Raw genomic sequence first — 23,335 nt, forward strand, 5'->3', positions numbered from 1 at the left:
TGCTCTAAGTGATCTAATCTCTCTTCCCCAAGATATATGTGTATATGTATGTATATGTATATGTAGCTGATTGCAACAGCCACAAAGTATCAGGACAAGATGGGTTATAATGACATAGAAAAAGTCAGAAGGCTCTAGTCAGGACCAAAAAAGAAACCCTGAGCTCTGCTCCCTGTGTTGCTGGGCACTGTGTCCAGTCTAGCAGTGACGTGAGAGCCCGACTCATCCTGCTGCACTCCATCACATGCCTCTGCACCCAGGCTGAGGGTTACTAAAGAACTGTGAGGGGATGGAGAAGTGGTTCAGTGGCTAAGAGCATTGGCAGCTCTTGCAGAGAACCTGGTTTCAGTTCCCAGCACCCACATGGTGACTCACAACAGCTTGTAACTCCAGTTCCAGGGATCCAATGCCCTTTCTGATCTCCACAAGCTCCGGCACAATATACTCAGGCATACATATACACATTAACTCTTTTTGGAAAAAAAAAAAAAAAACTAGCAAAACATGGTATCTTTGATTTGTACTATCTGGTTCAAACAAATCTATGAATACACAACAATAAAATTTTATCTCAGTATCAACTCTATAAAACTCTAAGTCCACTCTGCAATCCCACATTTCCTTTCCTGTCTGAAGAGTTCCTACCAACGCAGGAATCTAGAAGCATGGTACTGTCATACATTGCTATCTTCACATCTATCTGCTGCATGAGAGCACAGGATGCCCACTTACAGAGACAGCCTCACAAGCTGCTTCTGCGGTATATAGCACACAACCACGTGGTTTATACAATTCATGAGCCACACTGCTAGTAGACTCAGCTACCACAGTACCTTCACAACAGTACACTATGCAAATGTGTCAAAATTATAGGCAGAAAGCCCCGTACCTCTCCCACATCATAGATGACAATCTGTCCTTCGGAATCACCCACGGCAATTTCTCTTCCTGAGTGGGTCCATCTCACACGGTTAAGAGCAGGGTTGCCCTCCACAGAAATGCTGGCAGTTGGTACCTAAGTCATTTAGAATGCAGCGCAGTTAAAAGTTTCATCAGTTTCTGAACATGTAAATGACGACAACTCGTCTTCAGTCTGTGTTTCTAGGAGATGAGACTAGAGAGTCCCCTACCTTCCTCTCTGTTCAGAGATTTATTATGATGACATTGCCGTCACCCCTTGAAGATGGGTTAGGAAAATCCAAAGTACTTATCTAAGAATTTTTGTTTAAAGATTTATTTATTTATGTTATGTATGAGAGTACATTGTAGCTGTCTTCAGACACACCAGAAGAGGGCATTGGATCCCATTACAGATGGTTGTGAGCCACCATGTGGTTGCTGGGAATTGAACTCAGGACCTCTGGAAGATCAGTTAGTGCTCTTAACCACTGAGCCATCCATCTCTCCAGCCCCTATCTAAGAAATTCTTACATGGCTGCATGCATCTCATTAGTAAAGGGTTATGTTTAGCTTTTTTTTTAAACTAGGTATTTCTTCATTTACATTTCAAATGCTATCCCAAAAGTCCCCCATACCATCCCCCCTCTATGTTTAGCTTCTTTAAGCAGTCAAGTTGTTTAAAAACATGTAAGTAAAACTCATTTTAAGAAGAAAATATTTCCAACTCCCTCATAAACAGATCACAGTTCAGTCTTAAAAGAGAGGAATTACTTTTGCAGCTTGTACCTTCCCCAGCTAAAACCAATTAATCTGACAGACAGCAGCTGCTACGAACAGTTCACACTGTTGGTACAAATAGCTTTTCCAAGGCCCAGCTCCAAGGCAGGGAGGACACAGCACATACACGGGGTGGCACATCTGGAATCTGACTGCACGTCTACACTCAGCGTAACTAACATTCACTGAGGCAGACATTAAACTTAAGGTTTGGAAATATGACCAAAGTAGTCCATGTGCTTACATCAGTTAATCGTAAGCTATTAGACCAGAGAGATCAATCAAACCATTAAGAGAAAAATCTTTATTAAATTATAGCCATAAATTTTTGGTAGAAAAATCCAAACTAAGAAAGTAAACTTGGACAGAGCATGGTGGTGCATACCTTTAATCCCCACACCAGGCACGGGGGTGGGGGTGTCAGGCAGAAGCAGGAGGACACCTGTGAGTTCAAAGCCAGCCTAGCCCATACACTGCATTCTAGGGCTATGTAGTCAGCTTACCAAATAAACAAACACACACATACATACATAAATGAATGAATGAACAAATTAATGAATAGTAGATAATAACAGTATTAAAATTCTTGCATTTCCAACATATCTCTCCCTTTCTCATCTTTGTATAACTAAGTTCTTGACTTCCAGGGATCTGGAAAGATGCCACCAGGAATCAGGAGAGATGGCGGGCACCAGTGACTCTTCCACAACTACTACTGACAATTGTTAGCATCGTGTCTGCTAATCAGAGGCAATACAGGGACCTAAGAACACTTTAGGCCTCTTTAAACTAGCTAAGGGTAACTCACAGACACAGTTAAATTGCATTGCCAAATTTGGTATAGCAATTAAGAAATGTGATAGTTTCTACATTATTAGTATTAGTATTTATGATGCTGGGAATTATACCCTGGGTCTCATACATGCTAAGCAAATACTGTACCTGAGTTACATGTCCAGGCCTTGGATTTCTGAGACAGGATCTTGCCATGTATGGAGCCTCTAACTCATTGACACTCTTGCCTCTCTCTGCCTTCTGAGTCTTGGGTTTACCTACATGTGCCATCCTACCCAGCTCCATGTTCACTTTATCATTAATCCTTCCTTCGTGGAAAATGGCCATCGAAATACATTAGCTTTCTTTCAAACATGTTAGGCTAAGACTAGTGTTTATGGATGATATATCAAGGCTGACAGGGAATTCAGAATGATGGTTAACATACTCTGACAATGCACAACTCTCTGTTTTCTAAGAACGAAAACACAGTCTAGGCCCCCATGGAGACTTCGCCTGCACAGGAAGCACGGTGCTGCTTTCCCGCAGTAAGAATGCCCAGTGTTCAAGGCAGAGCTGTCTCTCCCTTCAGCTCAGCACAGCATGCTGTTTGTTATATAGGGGACAAAGCTTATTTGGTTTCTTTGTGATGAAGCTACAATCACAGAGCACTTTTACATTCCATGGGATAAAAGAAATTTCACAAATTATTCAATAAATCCCAGATTTTCTGTTATTTCCCAGCTCACCTCTGTGTCATTGTTGAGATTCCATAGATCCAGTCTCCCCATGCCGTCCACACAGGCAAACAGGGCTGGGTGGGTGGGTGACCACATAACATCATAGACATAGTCTGAATTATCTTCAAATGAGTACAAAGGCTTGTTATTCTGAAAAGGAAAAGATCATTTTTAGCACAGTCAGCACATGAGACGCACAGAAATCCTTACCCACTCATCCCCGACACACGCCAGAGATCCTACAGGCAGTTTCATACCAACTCAGCCTAGACTGTCTCCCTAATGAACTAAGTACTAGGTGGCATTTTCCTGCTAGCTAGTAGTGGTCATACTGTCTTTGAAAAGGGGATAAAAGGAGTCTTAGAACACTTGTCAGTGAGCAGTTCCTGGAAGATGACAGCAGAGGGACTGGACTTGACTCTCCTGGAAATCTCCATATGGAAGCAGATAAAGCAACACGGAGAACAAAAGCAAAGCCTCACAGAGTCTCCAGCAAAAATGAGACAGACTTCGACTATAAGCCAGGGGAAGCCAGGCTCTGCAAGTTGTAAGACCCAAACAGTATCTGCATCTGTGTGGGAAAAAGGGACTGACAGCCATGGCGCAGGTGCACATTTGGTGCTGTGATACGGAGCAGTCTGAGAACAGCAGAGTCCAGGAGAGTTCACCATCTTTCCAAGTATACTGAGCAGTCCAGGTACAAGTGATGAAGCACCGTCTCCTGCTCTCGTCTGGGTCTCACACACAGGTCTCCTGCTCTCATCTGGGTCTCACACTCTTAAAGCTCACAGACTTGCGTGTGGGAGCAGGTATGGAGGTTAGAAGACAACCTGTGGGAGGGAGGCAGTTCTCTATCTACCATGTGGGTCTCAGGGCTTGAACTCATGTTGCCAGTCTTGGTGGAAAACACCTTTACCTGTTAAGCCATCTTACCAGTCCAATTTTAAAAAAAGATACGATAATGTCAATATAATGGTTATTATAGTAGCCCATAATGCTTAACTAAAACTAAAACAAAACAACAAAACATCACCCCTGACAAATTAACAATTTTTTTTTTTTAAAAACTAAGCCAAACACAGGATAGGATTTTTTTCTTTTAAAGTCACTGTTATGAGAATAGCGACCCAGCTTGCTCAGCCTGAAACGTGTATCCGCTCACCTGATGAGCGTTTGTAAAGCCACCCCAGAGGGAATTCATTGGTGTTTCCCGCACACTAATGAGTGGCTTTGACCACTGTGACACTACTTCAGATAGCCCATTTCCAGGCAGTTTTAAGGCCTATCACCAAACACCTAAAACAAAGTTGCTAACAATGCTAGCCATGTATCAGTGAAAATGTGTTGTGTTGGGGCCTGGGGACTAGCTCAGTGGCAGAGCACGGGCCTAGCTTTCTGGAGGCACTAGAGTCAGTCTTCACACTGGAGGAAACAAAACTGCGATGACCTACATGCTGAACACAGGCCAGTGGTAGAACCTTTGCCCAGCACATACTAGACCCTGAGTTCAAGTCAAGTACTGCAAAAAAGGGCAAAGTCATGAACATTTCACAAAACGGGCAATAATGTCATGGCAGGGTGCTTAATCACAATGACGCTCATGAAAACGTCTGGCAATGTCACTTCACCCATTGGAAGGTTAAAAGGAAAAACACCAGCAAACTTGAAAGAGGGACAAGGGTGCAGAGCACTCAGACCACACATACCCACTGGTGAATCAGGAACTGGCAGACTCACTTGGAATTGCCAGGCACCGTCTCTTCAAGCTGGACACATATATATGTCCTCTGACCAAGCCATTCTACGCTAAGTGTATGCTCGCAGAACTGACTGTTTATGCCATCAAAAGATAACTATGACCTGGCATCGTGGTACACCCCTGTAATCCCAGTACTTGGAAAGATCATAAATTTGAGGTTACATAGCCTCAAACTTACGGGCTACATAGCAAGACATAAAAAACAAAAGGGAGAGACAATGCCTTCTCCTAGTGGAGCTGAAGTAACCCACGTATCATCAGCAGAATGGACACATGAACTCTTTATTTTCACGGCTGGAGAGAACAATCTGGAACTATACTCAGCTGCATGAGACTCGCAATCACAGTGCTCAGCAAACCAGATGAGTATATACTCCTTTTTACAAACCACAAACTATCTAAAAAGCAATATGAAAATTAGATTAAAACACTTAAAATAAAAAGAAGATTGCTAACCATCTCAGGAAATGGATAGGTCAAATATTTAATCTATTCAGTGGACTACTATATAGCTTGGGTAAAAGATTACAATTTCTTATTTTAAAAAATGCTTTTTGTTTTTTTCAAGACAGAGTTTCTCTGTATAGCCCCTCAAACTCAGAATCTGCCTGCTTCTGCCTGCCAAGTGCTGGGATTAAAGGCGTGTACCCCACAGCACCACTTTTGAAAAGATAACAATTTTTAAAAGTATGTAAAAGAAATAAAAAAAAAAGTCTTTCAATTTAAAATGTGACTATTTTAAAACTCTTTTCTTTAGCTTAATTGAAAAAAAAAACATAGTTATCTAAGGATTAGCCAGAGTTTTACCCCACTGAGAAAATGCACATATTTAACACCAAATAATATTTCATAGTACAGTAATTTAGTATATAATACTACAAATTAAAATCCCAAGTGGAACATTTTAACTATCTTTTTAAAGTGCTATCTTCCTTTACTTTGAAGAGCACTTCTGCCTAAATAGCACGGAGGCTGCAGGGAGAGCTGGAGAGGGATGGGAGGGACCCAGCCTGCTGCTCCAGTCCAGCCAGCAGCCAGCTCCAGGCTTTCAGACGAGTCACGCATAGCAAAGGCTTCAAATTGGTGGTTGTATTTGGTGGGACATGTTGCCCTTAAATTCATGTCTGTCTAGGACTTGTAAATGTAACCAAGTTACACAGGTTATACTGTATCAGGGTGGACTACATCTACTATGACTTACAGTCATAGTAGTGCAAATGTGGATATAGATCTAATGAAGCAAACAGGTTCAGAATGTCACGTGCTCCTGACAAAGGCAGAGACCTCAGTGATTACAGCTGAAGGCCAAAGAACACTAAGGATTCCTGGCACTCACTAGATGCTAGACACAAGCAAGGAACAAATTCTCAGACTCTCCAATGCTAAGCAGCCTCCTAAACTGATAACAAATTCCTGTCATTTCAAGCTGCTCTGTGATAAACAGCTACAGCACCAACAATAACCTGATACAGAGAATTGTTTTCAAAGCTGGGGTGATTGGGAAGTTCTAGACAAGAGTCTCCACAGTCAATCTGAATGATAAGAGAAATAAACAAGTTTCCTTGAAAAGAAATCTTTACAGGGCTGGAAAGACGGCTCAGGGGTTAAGAGCATGTATTGCCCTTGCTGAGGTCAACACCCACATCCAGCAAACTTCCTGCTCCAGGGATCCCATGCTTCTGCCCCAATCTGCTGCACATACCCCCACATGTAAACACACACATGTAAACACTCACATGTAAACACACACACTCACATATAAATCAGTCGAAGGTCAAGAATAACTTCACATATCACCTGATTAAGATAATCTTTGCAGAGTATATCTATTAAAACTAATGAAAACTAGTCTTACAAAGCAAATGAAGATAGTACCACTTCAGCACTGTCCAGGAGAGAGGGAGTCTCACACAACAGACTGTGAGAATCAACTACCCCATGGCAAGGCTATCTTTACTTGAAGATCAATGAATCAAGCTATCTTAGCTTGATGCCACTGAATATTCAAATGATAAAACTCCTTCTGTTCTAATTCCTTGCTCACCAAGCAATCTTCTGATTATAATTTGGCTTCCCATGTGGGTAGTCTACAGAGAAACAATGAGCTGGCCAGGCCAGCAGGAATATCTGGGCCCTTCTGGCAGTTAAGTTTCTGACTGTAAATTAATAAATTGACATTCTCCAATGTACCAGTGTCTTAGGAGCCTGTTAGTTACATTCAGCATTCCCCCATCTAATCAATTCCAGTAGCTGACAAAATTGAGTTTCTAAATATGCAAAGGAGGCTAGACACTGGCCTGTAGCAACTACTGTGGTAAGTGCCACCAGGCGGAACTGGGTCTGCAGCATCAGCCAGCTTTCCCTCAGACATTCCCTCAGTTTCAAACCATATGTTCATTTTAACTTGTACTATGTGAACATTTCTTTTCTTTTTTCCCCTGAAACTAGGTTTCTCTGTGTAACCCTGGCTGTCCCGGAACTTGCTCTGTAAACCAGAATGGCCTTGAACTCACAGAGATCCTCCCTCCTCTGCCTCCAGAGTCTTCATTAGAGATGAACCACCATCGCCCAGGGAACATTTCTTTTTCTAAGCAATGGGAATGTCTTTTAACCCTATTTAATGTTTAGCGTTGCTCACTATTCAGCACAGGCAGGGCCTCGATCCAATTATTTAAAAGGGTAGATACACAACAACACCTAAACTAGGAAGCATATGTTCAGTCTGAATCAGTTGACTCTGAGGACCCAAGTGTGGCTATATATATATATATATATATATATATATATACACACATACATATACATGTATACATACACACACACACACACACACATTTACCTAGCACACATTGCTGCTTGACCACTCAGAACAGAACTGTTTGCAGAAAGGACAAACTAATAGATAGTAATTCTTAGTCTTTTTGTTTATTTGTTTCCGGAGTTGGGATTGAACTCAGGACCTCATACACAGTAGACAAGTGTACTATCACTAAACTATATAAAAACAACATAGGCTAATGCAATTCTGTTAATATTTTAGGGGGTTCTTGGTCATATATAATGTAAAAATATACTACTCTATATTGGCTCATCCTTTGGCCACAAGGAAGGGTGTTAGGGGCAGGGGAGAGTATGTATCATATTTGAGAGTGAATCAAAGAAACAACAAAACTGAATTAGTGAGGAAAAGAGAGATGCCTGCCTATCGTTCTTACTTAACTCTCTTCTGGGGCAGGGGAGATGGCTGAGGGGAGAGAGGTGCCCGAGCATAGGCCTGATGATCGAAATGCCATAGTCTGTCTGGCAAGGTGGCAGAAGAAACTAGCCCTGGAGTTGTCCTGTGGCTTGTCCTTGTGCCCTTTGGCACAGCACACCTGCATTCACACACATGCACAATACATACATCACACACAAACACAAATAAATAAAAGCAACTTCTGTGTTGAAACAGAAAACAAAAACACAAACTCTTAATAAAGCATCTATATAGAACCACAAAACCAAATGCCCATCAGCCTGCTAGCACAGGCAAGACGAGCCCTTCAAATCCTACTAACGTATATTCAAATTTAAATGACGCTGGCAAACTGAATATCTGACATTTAAAAGTCAACCACTCAGTCACCAAATAGCCAAAATAGGAAGGAAGCTAGACAAGAATGTGTCTTGACTCTCATAGGGCTAATACATGAGAAAACACACCCAGAAATCTTGCAACTTATATGGATATTTGAAGCCTCTGTGGAAATGGTAGATTTTATCTTTGTGATTCTGCATCTTGCTTTGCTTACGAGCAGAGTATATATTTTCCCATATATACAGAGTTGTAGATCATGCTTGTCTTTGCTCCTGGCTGTGAGACTCCTTTTTCTCTCCCCTTTCTCCCGTGTAAGATCCAAGGATGAATGAGAAGAATGATTAAATGCACTTAGGCTCTGACCCAATTAGAATGATGCCTGCTGCGTGCTGGACAGTGTGTCAGGCACTTTTCTAGATATTTCCTTCATAGACTTAAGTGCTATTTTTGTGTCTGTTAATGTCAAAGCTGAAAATGCTCAATTTTAGAGGGCAAGCTCTGTGAGGCTGTTTTCTAAATCATCTCTTGTTAGGCTGAGAGTGGGGCCCAAGACAGGACAAGAGTGAACATGGAGTATCCTCTGGATGCTGAGGCCGGAACTTAGAAAGCACACAACCAGCTCACTACAGTAGAAAGCATCTCTTAACAATACTAGATTTTCTCAAAGATCTTCAAGAACCACAGCATGGCTCCAAACTTTGTTTCATGGTGAAGGATTCAAGAAGTCAACATTAAGATAAAGTAGATTGACAAGAAAGACATGGCCTACAACACAGCTTACATAGACTAGGGTACACTGAGTGTGCAGTTTTACTAGCAACACTATGATTGTGCAGAAGAACTGGAAAGCAAGTAAATTAAAATTAAATATTAAATAAGGTCAAGCAAAATGACCAAGTCTGTCACAGAGGTCACGCTCCCTAAGCTCTGTCTTTGAGACTGTCACTGGCCAAGCCAAGCTGCACTCACTGGAATTATTGGAGGAACGGGGAACACTTTCATCACTAAGGATGTATTTCAAGTAACCAGTTTACTAAGTTTCAATAAACCAAGCTAGTTATACTACACTAAGACAACACACAGGTGTGCCTTCACAATGATTTCTTAGTGATTCAAGTTTACTGTGTAGTCCTGTACAGGACTTACTGTGAATGCTCTCTGTCTTTTCTCTATTTCCCATCACCTCTGTGAACCTCTACAGTCCTGAATTAAGTCTCATAGCTCTCCACAGAGCAAATGAATGGCTTTTGTGTGAAGCTGGATGAAATTATATGAGGGAGTATTGGGGATACCAGGGCCTTCTCCCCAACACAATTCAGAGTAAACAGATCTTTGCTTGAGAAGCCTAAGGTGGGAGGAAGCCTACTCATCAACTGTTTGTGGGGTCATCGTATTTGTTACACTGTGTGACTACTTACTGGGTTCTGCTTACTGCAAAGCAACTCCAAGCCCTCTAGGATTTAAGAGCATGCCTTTCCCTGCAGTATTAGAGCGCCACCTGGTGTCAGGAAATTGACCAAATGAGCAGAATGCTACGCTTCAGATACCTTAGTTGTCCAAAGTTTAACTGTCCAGTCAAAAGACGAAGTGACAAACAGATGGGAGAAGTCTACTGCTCCAACAGCCGCGTGACAGTGGATTCCAGTGATGGGTCCCTGGTGTCCCTCAAACATCTCACTGATTCCAGCTTTGCTATTTCATAAAAGTGAACATGTTAGGGACCTCTCTTGGAAGTACACCACATATTATTTTCTTAACATTTTTACTTATTCATTTTTAAGACAGTCTTTGCAGCCTGAGCTGCTCTGGAACATACTACATAGGCCAGGCTACACCTTCCTCTGCCTCCAGAGTGTTGAGATTAAATGCCTGCACCATCACACCCAGCCAATGTATCATATCATGGGTTTATACAGCAGACTTTGAATTAATTTCAAACACAATTCTGGGTTCATAGTTTATCAACGTAACTTATAACAAATGCCACTTTATTCAGATGTGGTAACACTACTAATATAGCAGGGGCATTTTAGAGCCATAAACACCATGCTGTTGACAAGAGAACTCAAAAGACCATATCCATGGTGGTAAAACAAGGACAAAGGATGCTGTGTAGGGATGCTATGTAGGAAACAATCTGGACTACTTTAAATTAAAAGCTTTGAAATGAAGGCAATCTATATTGGAAATGAGGTCCAGATGCTCAATGCTTTTAAAGAACAGCTAGACAATTTCAAAACAGACTGAACAGTAGGAGAACTATTCGTCAGCTTAACATATGTAGTGACATTGCTATACCATTATCAGAAGGCTCATACTAAAACTCAAAGTTCAAATGAACCTAAACAGAAAACAGGCGACAATCACATTTATGAACCTGAGGGCCAATATGTGGAACATACACACTGCATTTCTAGTTGCTGAACACACCTCCCACAGTAACTTGTGAGCATATGCAGCACACACAGATCCCTACAACATACTGCAACCCACACAATCCAAAAGCACATGAATCCAAACTACTACAGTTAAAAAAAAATTAACTCAAGTTTTCATTGCCCAAATTTAATGTCCCAAGTCTAGGAGAGGATTCTACTTAAATACGGAACAAGCTGTTTCAATGAGATGACTCAAGGGAAAATTCTAAACAATGTCTAATTCCTACTAAGTTTACCTGCCATGGCGGCATGCTGTATACACAGAACCTTCTTCACTGCCCACAACGAAGTTGTTGACATCTCCAACAGGGAAAGACATAGATGTTACAGCTACTGCCTTTGACTGTTTATGAACCAACTCCATGCTATCCTAGAGGAAAAAAATGAGAAAATTAATTTGTAGAGCTTTATTTTCAAATTTTATTACAAATCTTCTAGTTTTAACTAGTTTGCATGCTACTGTTTTAATATGCTATTAATATAAACCTACCTACCTCAGTTAAATGAAAAAGTTTTGGTAAGATATATTTAAACTATCAACACACCACTTGGATTTATAATCTGTGCAATAGTATAAAAATAGCTTATGATAAAATGCACGTGGGGGTACATATGAAATTAAAAACTAATTTTACTTCCAATTTTCACATTCCTAAGTTTAACCTACCTGTGGATGGGAAAGCATGTCCAAACTCCAGGAACAAATTTTTCCATCAGTAGAGATGCTAATCAGATTGTGAGCATTTTGTGTTCCAACAACATTTACACAGTAGACAGGGTGCTAAAGACATAAAACAGTTTTCAGGGGTTATTTACAAACAAACAAACAACAAAACCCAGAAAAAAATTAGTCTAATTACGGGTATTCCAATTCCTATCAAAACAGGTTTGTTAACCTGCCAGCTTTTGTTCTGTTGCTCTTGGGAGGTGAACCTAGGACCTTGAGCGAGCACTGCTGGGGCAGCATCCCATCACTGACTGAGCTTTAACATGAAGTTTGTTGATATTCTGTTCATTAATAAGAGGTTGTCTTAGAAAACAGAGGACTTTGTGATATATGCACCCTCCATACAAGGAAGCGTGTCGAAGTCACTCTCCTAGGACTATATCGTTGGTGGTAAAGGCCAACAGAAGTCTAGGGAAATAACTAGTTACTTACTGTGTGTGCAGCAGCTGACAGCGGCGTTCTCTGGACAGGAGTTCTTTTATTGCTACGGTTATCCCAAAGCACAATTTGGCCTGAATATGTACCTCCAACAACAAGATTCGGATGAAATTTCGCAAATGTAGCAGACATTACAGCTGACTGCAAAAAAGCAGGATTTTTGTATTTAAGATTTAAGCGAGGAAAGTCTAATGAATTAGAAAAACAAATCTATCAGAAATATTTACCTATAACTTAAGGTATTAGAAGTTTTAAGAACAATCTATTCTATTTGAAAATTATAAGAAAAAACTATAATAGTTTTTGTTCAAAAGTCAAATGTGATCTTTATATGTTTACATGGTTATCAAACAAAATAAAACTTGCTTCAATCAATTTCAGTTTTTAAAGCAAAGTTGGCCTGTGACTGACCTCTAACTATAATATGACAGTAAAGAATATATTAGTTTTGATTTGAAGTGTTTATTTTGAATTATGACACTATTAAGATTTTAACTTATACAATCAGTAAAAGTCACAAATTCTAAGTTTTGCTAAATCCACTTTAAAAAAATCTACATCTACTTCCTACTTCAACCACATGTTTTTACTTAAAACTATTTAGTTGCAACTCCTCAGGCCATGACTAAGAGATTCAGGGGCTGAGGTCTAATTATATATTCTGTAGTAAGTCCCACTTCCTGTGAGAACGACGCATTCCAGAAGACTGTCTATATGGTCAATCACAGTAACAGAAAGTCAAAACTGCAAAGGACTTTAGGTGTGCTTAACCATGATAAGAGATATTAGAAAAGCTAAAAAGGGCAGATCATACTGAACTGAGAGTGCTCAGCTTTGTGTGTGACAGCTGTTTGCAAATATGGTGTGGTTCAGTAAATGCCAATCCAATGAAATCATGTTGATGGGAAAAGGAAAAAGGCACTTGTCTAAATTCATGAATGAATCCTTAAACGTGGGAAGACAGCTGAAGGACGACCTTACCTGGCAGTGGAACACATACTCTGGGGTAGTTTTTTTGTACTTCATATTCCACACGAGGGCCACACCATCAGGCTCATGAGGAGCCTCTTCATTGTTATTATAGGAAGCCACAAGTAATTCTGGATACTGCTCACAGGAATCAAGAAGGAAAGCAAAGTAGGAAGAGTAAGAACTATTTTACGTCCTAGCTGTCTATCAAGTTGTTCATAGTTACTCTCACCAAGACGCTAGTCCAATTTTAAAGTAGCACAATTTAACATTTAAAATGCTTAATTTTTATACAAGTGTTTAGTGGATAATTAAATTAGCAAAATTGAGTTTGAACATAAAGTCCTGAATTTCAAATCTAAAAGCAGTTTCAATTTTTTCTTCTAAGGTATGGGAGTCAATGTGACAATGGCAATGTCAGAAACACCACCCAGTATTATTTATTTAACGTGACACACACTGATTTAATTACAAGAAGTCTTATAACCAAAATAAAACTCTATGCTAGTTAGAATTAAAAAGTGAGTTATAACAACTGATTTTTTATACTTACCTGGGATGACCAGTCCAAACAACTAACAACTCGATGCTTTGACCATCGCTCATCAAAGAACTGTCGGTTTAATGACAGCTTAGCACCTGCTTGAATCTCCCTACAGGAAGAGATCACCCCCCAGAAGAGACAGCATTATAACTTGTGTCATTCTTAATATTAACATACTTTTAAGGCTGCAGAAGCCATGGTCTTAAGAACTCAATATTACCCTTCTTTGTCTTCCAAATCTCTCCCGCTGTAGTCAAAGAAGATGTTAATCTGCTCAGAAAGGGCTCTTTCTACAATCCTTGTAGAATGGTCAAAGAAACTTAAAAATTCTTCCGAGTGTAAAATCTGTTGCTTTTCTTCTTCAGTTAGTTCATGGGGGGGAGCTGGAAAAAAAGTTTGGTCTTTGTTTTTAAAGTATGATTTAGGCCAATTAAATCCTGTCAACTCACTATTATACTATGGTTCAAGAAGTGCCGCATATTCTTTTGAAATGAAACTCACCTCTTTGATTTAGAGCATTTTACTCTACTTTAACTCATAAAAAATAAAACAAGTTTAAAAAGGACTCAGCAAAACAAAAATAAAACAAAAATTCCTTAAATATATCAAGGTACCTTTACTATCATTCTCTTCGTCTGTTTTCAACGTTTTCTCTTCTTCAGGTTCCACAGCGGGTTTAGGGGTCGCTACATCATCTTCCTCCTCCTCATCTGAACAATAAACAAAGACAGCTTAATACAGTCAGCTGTAGACTGACTCTGAGGCACTATCTCAGAGGCATCACAACTCTCTCAAGGTGAAGCACTTGTAAAGACAGCCACAGACAATGGAATTTTACCAGCACCAACTTAAAGAATGAAAGGGAAACTTGAATTTTAAGATACCTGTGGTACCTCATCCAGAGTTATCCTATTCTGTAGCCATGTGAAGCACGAGTGAGCTATAAGAAGGATGACTCCTCATGGAGTCTGAGCCTCCAAGCATTACTATTCTAGACAGAACAACATGCGACTCCTCCACAGTTCTGTGGAGGGAGCATGCTGACACATTAATGCGGCAGAATGAAGAAAATCAAATGTCTAAAACAGCCCACAGAGCTGGATGCTTCCTTGTGATCTGAAACCATCAGTGTCTGATGGGTCTTCCTGGGACATAACGATGCTTACATTAACTCTCAGGTTGCTATTTGAGAGGCAGATTCTAAAGATAATAGCTTTGAGATCACATTTTCTATTCTGTCATTTTAAATGCGAGCCTCATTATCTATCACTGTGTGATGTGCAATAAGCACTTAACACAGTTTTCTTTAATTTTAATAAAAATAAATGAATATATACAATGTTTATAAGACTTTTAAAAATTATCAAATCTCATAAATCCCCAAACTAGTATATAACTTGAAATAATTTATTTAAAAATGTTATAGGACATGTAAGTTATATAACCCTGTCTACCATCTCTTTTTGCTACAAACTAAGGTAGAAATCATAAAAAGGGGGGTGGGGGAGCATGTCTTTTTTTTGCCCACACACATCTTAGTTGTGTATCAGGGAATGGCAGCAGGCATCTGCAACAGAGTCCATCTCCAGTAATGAAAGCCTATTCAGAAAGGGGCTTTCCTTGTCTGTTATAGTCATTTCCCTGACCCATGTACAAAATGATCTAACACACACACACACACACAACCTACACAAAAGAACGGTCAAGGATGGGAACCAGCTGCCAAGTCATGGTCCCAGCAGTCAGGCCAGCTGACTAGATAGCAGCAACCAGATGGCACTGCTGGGCTTGTGTCTTTCTGCTGCAAGGTGGCAAGGGGATGGCATAACATTCTTCCGCTTGACTGCTTCCAATCCTGTGTCTCTCCCCAATGGTGAGCCTGTGCAATTACCCACACTCCAGGAGGCTACAGACAAGCCTTTACCCTGCAAACAAAATGCAGCTTGTAGGCCACACCAGCTGCCAAACCACACACAGTGTTAGATTTAGAGAGCTAAGAAAATCTTTCCAACTCTATAGTCTAAGCAATAAAAATATAACTGTACCTGTGCAGAGAAAGCTTTAAATGACACTGTATAACGCACACAATGATACAACCTCCAACTTAATCAGAATGATAATGACGTATGCCAATCCTACATTACTTGAAATTGAGCGATTTTTACGTCTGACAAGTTTACAGAACTGGGATAAATGGCACGAGTGATTTCAATATATGCTCATACTTTTGAACCAAATGGTGAAGGTTAAAATTTTTCCTTTCAAGGGCCTCAATCAGCCACAAAGGAAAACAGTAATCACTGTCTTTTCAGCCAGCCCAACCGCATTTGTCAGCCCTTTCTCCGTCAATGCAGCCAGAGCAATCAACCTGCCAAACATTCAGAATGGAAAAACAATCTGAAAATACAGGGTATAATGCACCTGCCAGTGAAAATGGCCATTTCAAGAAAAGCTAGTGATCTCAGTGACCCTGCTGAGGAGGCGGTGGCGCAAAGGGGAAAGAACACCTAAAAGAATTCTTAGTGATCGCCACTCTCTTGCACACTGACACTTCCTTACAAAGCATGCCAATTACAGCTTTTGTGCTACTTAAAAAAATGAAAGCTTTTTTGGGGCAAAATAATCACATAGAGAAACAGAAAGACACTACTCCTTCTTAGATGAATTCTCATACACAAAGGATTATTAATCTGCAAACAGTGTGTCTGATGGTGACTCTATCGTGTACTGTTCCAGCATTAGGCTGCAACTCTGCCAGAGAATCATCTACAGGGCACTGAAATGAAATAATTTAATTACACTTACTTATAAGCTGACTTCTAGAATAACTTAATATGAGTGTTGCTCTCATAGCACTGTGGGTTTCTTTCTCCTTGCTTTTCTCTTTACATTTAGTATAAGGAAAAAACATACCTCAGCGTTTGCTAATACCATCAGCTTTCCTAATTCTATTAACTACCAGGTTCACTGTATGTAAATTCTAAAACTATGGATATAAAGTCACCCTGGATCCAGCACAAGTCCTTCTCAAGCATGGTGACTTATAAATGACAGACTCCAGCCCATATTGTCTCCTCCCTCTACTTGGTTGTACTACCCCACTCCTATTTACCATTCCCAAAGATGGGTGTCAAACTCCTGTTGCAATGCATATAGTCAGCATATTTTAGTGCTAAGTGACTGCATAATGTGCATATTTAACAGGAAAGATTTCATACAGACATTCTTTCCTTCTGAAACATTAATGTGGATAAAGTGTGTTAGCCGCTGATCTGTGTATGTTTGCTACACAACATTTGCCAACACAGGTGGTTGGTTAACAGCAATTCCTTAAACACACCCCTTAGAATTCCATTTTAGAATCAATAAACTGATATCCTTTTCTACAATGATTAAACATGGACTTAAAAACTGTAATTAATACTTAAACCAAGTTTCAGAAAGGCCATTTAAGTAATTATCCAAGAATATAAAAGCAAACATTAGGCTGCTCTAAAAAACTCTACAAAAATAGACTATTTTCACTATAAAGGATATTTTAAGTAATTACCTACTATGTGTGTGTATCTATACACACACACACATACATAATAGTAGGTTATTTACTACACACATGCACACATATATGTATCTCAAGTACAAGATGTTTCTCTGAGTCAATATGCCCTTCTTAATAAGTACTTTTACAACCATGCTATCATAGGACCACTAATGCAGCCCCAGATTTCAACACCACAGTTGTAAAGCTTGCCTCAGACACTCCCTGTTACACGGTAAGCTATAACATACTTAAAACTGGAAGACGGTAAGTGATCAGGAAGACTGCCCCACCACATCACTTTACTGATGAATATTCATTGCTCTGTGCTAAGTGATTAACTCCGTGCTTTCCTTGAGAGGGAAGCTAAGGTTTCAGCTGAGCAGGAAAGAGCTCAGAGAAGTAGCAGCTGCCCATCTCTTGTGAAATGCAGGTGAACTAAATTTAATGAACCACTGGATTTTTACTTTGAGTTAACACCAAATTTGTGATGCATTTTGGTGAGAATAAAAGAAAACTGTTGTGTAAATTAAGCCGCCCTACAGACAACAGCAAGGAGTGAAATTCCAGTTGCTAGAACAATCAGCAAAGTGCTGGGTTAACCGGTTAAATCATCTGTGAAATGGGTGGCTTCTGTTCAACTGAAGGAAGACGTCTTCTGAACAGGTTCTCTTATTTACATGCCATTCATACTTAAGGTGCGTTTAAGAAGCCATAGAGTACACTTTTGACTAATTCTACAGTATCTGTGTTTAAACAGTAAAATGCAAGATCGTAGAAAGTCCATAATAAACAAACACTGTCACTTATAAATCCCTTATAATTTTCAGCATAAAGTTAATAAATCCCATCTCTAGTGCATTGCTATTCAGGAAATATTAATGTTGGTAACCAGTTCATTGTTAGTCTTATATTTATCTTGGTATGTACCCTTTTAAGATGATTTAATATCTTATGATGAATTCCTAACTTAAACCAGGGAATTTGTGGCTCATAGAAATTATTCAATTTCTAAGTATCCCTATAAACACATATCAGCAGTGGGAATTCCCCAATCAGTAGGTTAAAAGTCCAGACCAGACAGGAATGACTTTCCCTTAATATTTTTTATATAACCTTAAAAATCTATCTGTCTGTCCATCCATCCATCCATCTACCTATCTAATCCATCCATCTACCTACCTATCTAATATGTGTATGTATGTGTATAGGCACATGCCTGGGCCCATGTGTGCCACAGTGGACATGTGAATGTCAGAGAATAACTTATGGAGGTAAGTTCACAATGTGGGTCTTGGAGATCAAAGCCAGTCATCAGGGTTGGCAGCAAAAGTATCATTACCCACTGAGCCATCTTGCCTACCCCCTGTGAATCTATTTTCTTCTGCTGCTTTTTTAAAAAGATGTATTTATTTTATGAGTGCTCTATGTGCACATATACCTGAGTGCCAGAAGAGGGCATCAGATCCCATTACAGATGGTTGTGAGCCAACACGTGGTTGCTGGGAATTGAGCTCAAGACCTCTGGAAGAGCAGATAGTACTCTTAACTGCTAAGCCATCTCTCCAGCCCTGAATCTATCTTCTTATACCTTCAAATCAAATGGATATTTAAGACAGTTTCCAAAGGAACAAAGTTGTATCAGTATATCCATAAAATTCATTCCTTTCTTAGTTTTGGTTCCCCCCCCTCTTCTTGAATAGAATCACTTGTATTTGCTTAATAATTTGTATTTTCATCAACGGAAATAGCGCTGACATTTTAATCTTGAGTATTTTGAACTTGGATATAATGTTTGGGGGATAAGAAAAGAATAAGTAGAAGGCATATGCCATCTATTTAGGCATGGGATTTGTCTCAACATAGTCTTGTTTCTTTTTTTAAAAGATTTATTTATTATTATAAATAAGTACACTGTAATCTCGTTACGGATGGTTGTGAGCCACCATGTGGTTGCTGGAATTTGAACTCAGGACCTGTGGAAGAGCAGTCAGTGCTCTTAACCACTGAGCCACCTCTCCATAGTCTTATTTTTAATCTTTATTTTATGTGCATGTATGTCTGTTCACCACATATGTGCAGTACCTGCAGAGGCCAGAAGAGAGTGTTGGTGCCTGCTGGGGCTGGAGTTATGGACAGCTGTGCTCACGTGATAGCTGGAGTGAGGAAGAGCAACCAGCTTTTAACCACCAATCTCTCCAGACACCTCAGCACATCTGTCTTTAAATAGAAAAACTGGATTTTATTTTGGCTGTATTGATATCATTAGTAATCTAGTTATCTATAATCTTATCAAATATTACATTTTTGAGGGGGCATACTTTTATTCTGATGTAAACCCTTTAGAGTTCAAAATTAAGAACAAATAACATAATGTTAATTCTACTTACATTCTCACATATTAAAGGTTGAAACTAATTCGTTAAATGGACTATTTTGGAGCCTTTTAAAACTTCATTTTAGAGCCAGGTGGAGGACACCTTTGATCTCGGCACTCAGGAGGTGGAGGTAGGTGGAGCTCTGAGTTCGAGCCAGCCTGGTCTACAGATTGAGTTTCAGGACAGCCTAGGCTACATAGGGAAACCCTGTCTAGAAAACAAAAACAAACAAAACAAAAAACACACTTCATTTTAGATAAAGCTATCCTATATCATTTACTAGAAGGCCCACAAATTTGGTCTACAAGTGCGAAGTATGGATTCAAGATAGTAACATTACTCAACAAAAGAATCCAAGTTGTTTACATGTATCAATCCTTTGTACATTGTAAGTGCTAATCAACATTAATATCTGGTTCATTAAACCAATAAGTGATAGATCAGAAATCTCTCCACATACAGAGTGCAATGGAGGAAGGAAAGAGTTAAGAACTGAGCGGCAGGCTACTCTGCCACTATAACCACTTTATAACCCTGGTTTCTCCCACTGCAAACTTAGGTCATCAGCTAACTTCCCAGGACCAAAGATGTAAACAAGCTAGTTAGGTTAAAGAGCCTTTAGGATTTCTTCCTATTTTAAATAAATTTCTTTAATAATTAAAAACCAAATATATGGCTGGTGAGATGGCTCAGCAGGTAAGAGCACTGACTGCTCTTCTGAAGGTCCTGAGTTCAAATCCCAGCAACCACATGGTGGCTCACAACCACCAGTAATTAGACCTGACATCCTCTTCTGGTGCATCTGAAGTCAGTTACAGTGTACTTATGTATTATAATAAATAAATCTGTGGGCCTGAGCAAGCAGGGTTGACCAGAGAGAGCAGAGGTCCTAAAATTCAACTCCCAACAACCACATGAAAGCTCACAACCATCTGTACAGCTACAGTGTCCTCATGTACATAAAATAAATACATCTTTAAAAACAAACAAACAAACAAACAACAACAAAATCTACTCTAAAGAGGAGGATTAAAAACATGCTATTTTCAAGAGTTAAAACTTGTAAACGGTGAAGGCAGAAAGTGAGGAGGAGCATGGCTCCTGCTTCTGTAAGCTGTTTACCTGCAGGGAAGGGAATTGACTGTGGTCACAGGACCTTAGTCAATCTCATTCACAGTAGGTGCTGAAAGAGCAAAGCACCTTGATTCAGAAACAGTACCACTAACTCAGAGTACACTTGTCAGTAAAAGCACGGCTAGAACAGAAAAAAACAAAGAGAAATGAAGCTGCCTTTTAAAAGGGTTAGTGTTGACAGGGTAGTGTAACCATTTAAATACAAGGAAATTGCTAAGACTGAAGACCAGTTTCCCTCACATTGCTTCTGCACTGCCTTCTGATTTACTGTTACACTCCAGGTGTGTGACTTCAGGTTTGGTTTGGTTTTGTTTTTAGGGTGAATTTTTTTCTCTCAGATAATTACAATTTAAAACACTTGCAATGCTTGGGCTTGAACCCAACGTTTCATGAATGTGAGGCAAACATGGCTACCACAACACTCCTAGCCCCTTAAGTAATTGTTAAATGGTAACCATCTGGGCTGGGTCTGCAGAGGCCAAATTAAAGCAATAAATGTAGTTAAGCACAACGTGTTTTCCTTATAAAAATCTTAACTTTTTTCCTTCTGGCCTCTAAACTTCTACATGAAATGAATTGTAATGACATAAAAAAAAAAAAAACAAATTATCTAATTTTTATAAGTACTTGCAAAGGGTAGAAAGGCTTCATGGACTGAGTGAGTTTATGCTTTTCATTCTTCTCCAATTAGATAATCCAAGCTTTAAATCACAAAATCAAGGAAAAGGTGATTTCAGACAGCAGACACTCAATAAACTCAATGAACATTGGCTAGACTATAAACAAACAAACATGGACTTCTGAAAAAATGAACCTCTAAATCTAATCTACACAGGAAATCTTGAAAGTCTGTGGAGCAGATGGGCCCTCGGGATTGGGCTCAGTTTACCCACCTTGTCACCTGCATTTCTGTCAAGGAAGAAAAATTCTGTTTGCTCTCTTATCAGTGAACAGGCTTAGGTGCTTACTTAGAGATCACCACTAAAATGATACTTCGCTGATGCAGACATACCAATATGCCATCTAAACCACACTCTCTTTTTGAAGTGTAGCTAAACTACAGTTCTAAACTAATAAACTTGGCACTTGTAGTCAATATTTTTTAAAAGGAGATATAGTGAAAAAAGAGATGGTACTATTTTATAAAATCTTATTATCTGGGTCTGGAGAGATGGCTCAACTGTTAAGAGCACTGACTGCTCTTCTGAAGGTCCTGAGTTCAAATCCCAACAACCACATGGTGGCTCACAACCATCTGTAATGAGACCTGACACCCTCTACTGGTGCTGTCTGAAGACAGCTTACAGTGTACTTAGATAAAATAATAAGGGGGCTGGAGAGATGGTTCAGGGTTAAGAGCACTGACTGTTCTCCCAGAGGTCCCGAGTTCAATTCCCAGCAACCACAAGGTGGCTCACAACCATCTGGTGCCCTCTTCTGGTGTATCTGAAGGCAGCTATGGTGTACTCAAATAATAAATAAATATAAATAAATCTTTTAAAAAATAAATCTTAAAAAATATTATCTATCTATAGTTGTATTGGAATGTAAAAAAAAACAAAAACAAAAAAAACCCCTTGGGCTGGAGAGATGGCTGAGTGGTTAAGAGCACTGACTGCTCTTCCAAAGGTTCTGAGTTCGAATTCCAGCAACCACATGGTGCTCACAACCATCCCTAACAAGATCAGACGCCCTCTTCTGGACTATCTGAAGACAGCTACAGTGTACTTACATATAATAAAATTTAAAAAAAAACCCTTAAAGCTACTTAGTATAGGTTACTATCATAAATACACAAAACTTGCTGTTTCGTAGCAACACAAGAGACAAAGTACAACTTAGAGTCAGTTACACTTGGTCTGGAATAGTAGTTACTACCTGCTATGCCTTGATAATCACCTCTTCTTTTAGCTTCTTTGTCTGCAAATAAGAATCAAGGCTTTGTGTGTGTGTGTGTACCCACAAAGCCACAGAGAGCATCAGACATCCTAGATGTGGACTCTATAATCTTTACCTAAGACCACGTAGTGATCAGGATATACTCAGTACATACTGGACTCATCAGACCTTTTCATCCAAATTTCATCAACAATTAACACTTAAACACAATGTATTTCTCAGTAGCTGCTTTCATAGTGAAACAAGAAATTGAACTCTCCCAGGTAGGTAAAGTTTCTCCTCAGTTGGCAACCCTGATGAATTCCTTTAGGTGAGCAGCGAGTACCCACACATGCATCCTACGAGGAAGGGACAGTCCTGGGCTCATGGGAAAGCCGGCAAAGCTCAAGCCTCCCAATGTTAAAGGCCTCGCCCCAAACAATCCATACTGGGGAACAACAACCAATTTCTATCTAGAGCTTGTGTGTGTTCAACTCACTGAAACTTTTAAAGATAAATTAAATATTAGGCTATCATTTCCAAATTTCTATAATAGGAAAAACACTCCCTATACATGAACTATTAGAGTATTTATAATGGCCCATAATGCCTTATGCAAAATGTCCACACTGCCAACAGTTCCAAAATCCTAACATACTTAGTGGCTAACCCTGACATGATTATAAGAAAACTATTTATAATTATTATTTATTTCATTAGGTATGCTTATATCTCCTATTTCTGAAACACCAATGTCTAAGATT

General features: G+C 39.5%; 1 protein-coding gene across 5 annotated transcripts in view; it reads right to left on the minus strand.

The window, feature by feature from the left end:
* The window catches only part of Dync1i2 (dynein cytoplasmic 1 intermediate chain 2), a 50,868-nt gene that overhangs the window by 1,486 nt on the left and 26,047 nt on the right, over positions 1-23,335 (minus strand). For all 5 annotated transcript variants that reach the window (XM_029471876.2, XM_029471869.2, XM_029471865.2 and 2 more), the window contains 10 exons: positions 14,258-14,353; positions 13,864-14,026; positions 13,653-13,752; positions 13,112-13,237; positions 12,125-12,271; positions 11,633-11,746; positions 11,202-11,335; positions 10,075-10,219; positions 3,201-3,341; positions 890-1,015 (listed from right to left, as the gene is read on the minus strand). In XM_029471876.2, coding sequence (XP_029327736.1) covers positions 890-1,015; positions 3,201-3,341; positions 10,075-10,219; positions 11,202-11,335; positions 11,633-11,746; positions 12,125-12,271; positions 13,112-13,237; positions 13,653-13,752; positions 13,864-14,026; positions 14,258-14,353 — 1,292 coding nt within the window. The remainder of the gene's footprint in view (positions 1-889; positions 1,016-3,200; positions 3,342-10,074; positions 10,220-11,201; positions 11,336-11,632; positions 11,747-12,124; positions 12,272-13,111; positions 13,238-13,652; positions 13,753-13,863; positions 14,027-14,257; positions 14,354-23,335) is intronic.

This window comes from Mus caroli, unplaced genomic scaffold (assembly GCF_978045245.1).
Source record: "Mus caroli unplaced genomic scaffold, Mus_caroli_1 scaffold_2, whole genome shotgun sequence".
Taxonomy (NCBI): domain Eukaryota; kingdom Metazoa; phylum Chordata; class Mammalia; order Rodentia; family Muridae; genus Mus; species Mus caroli.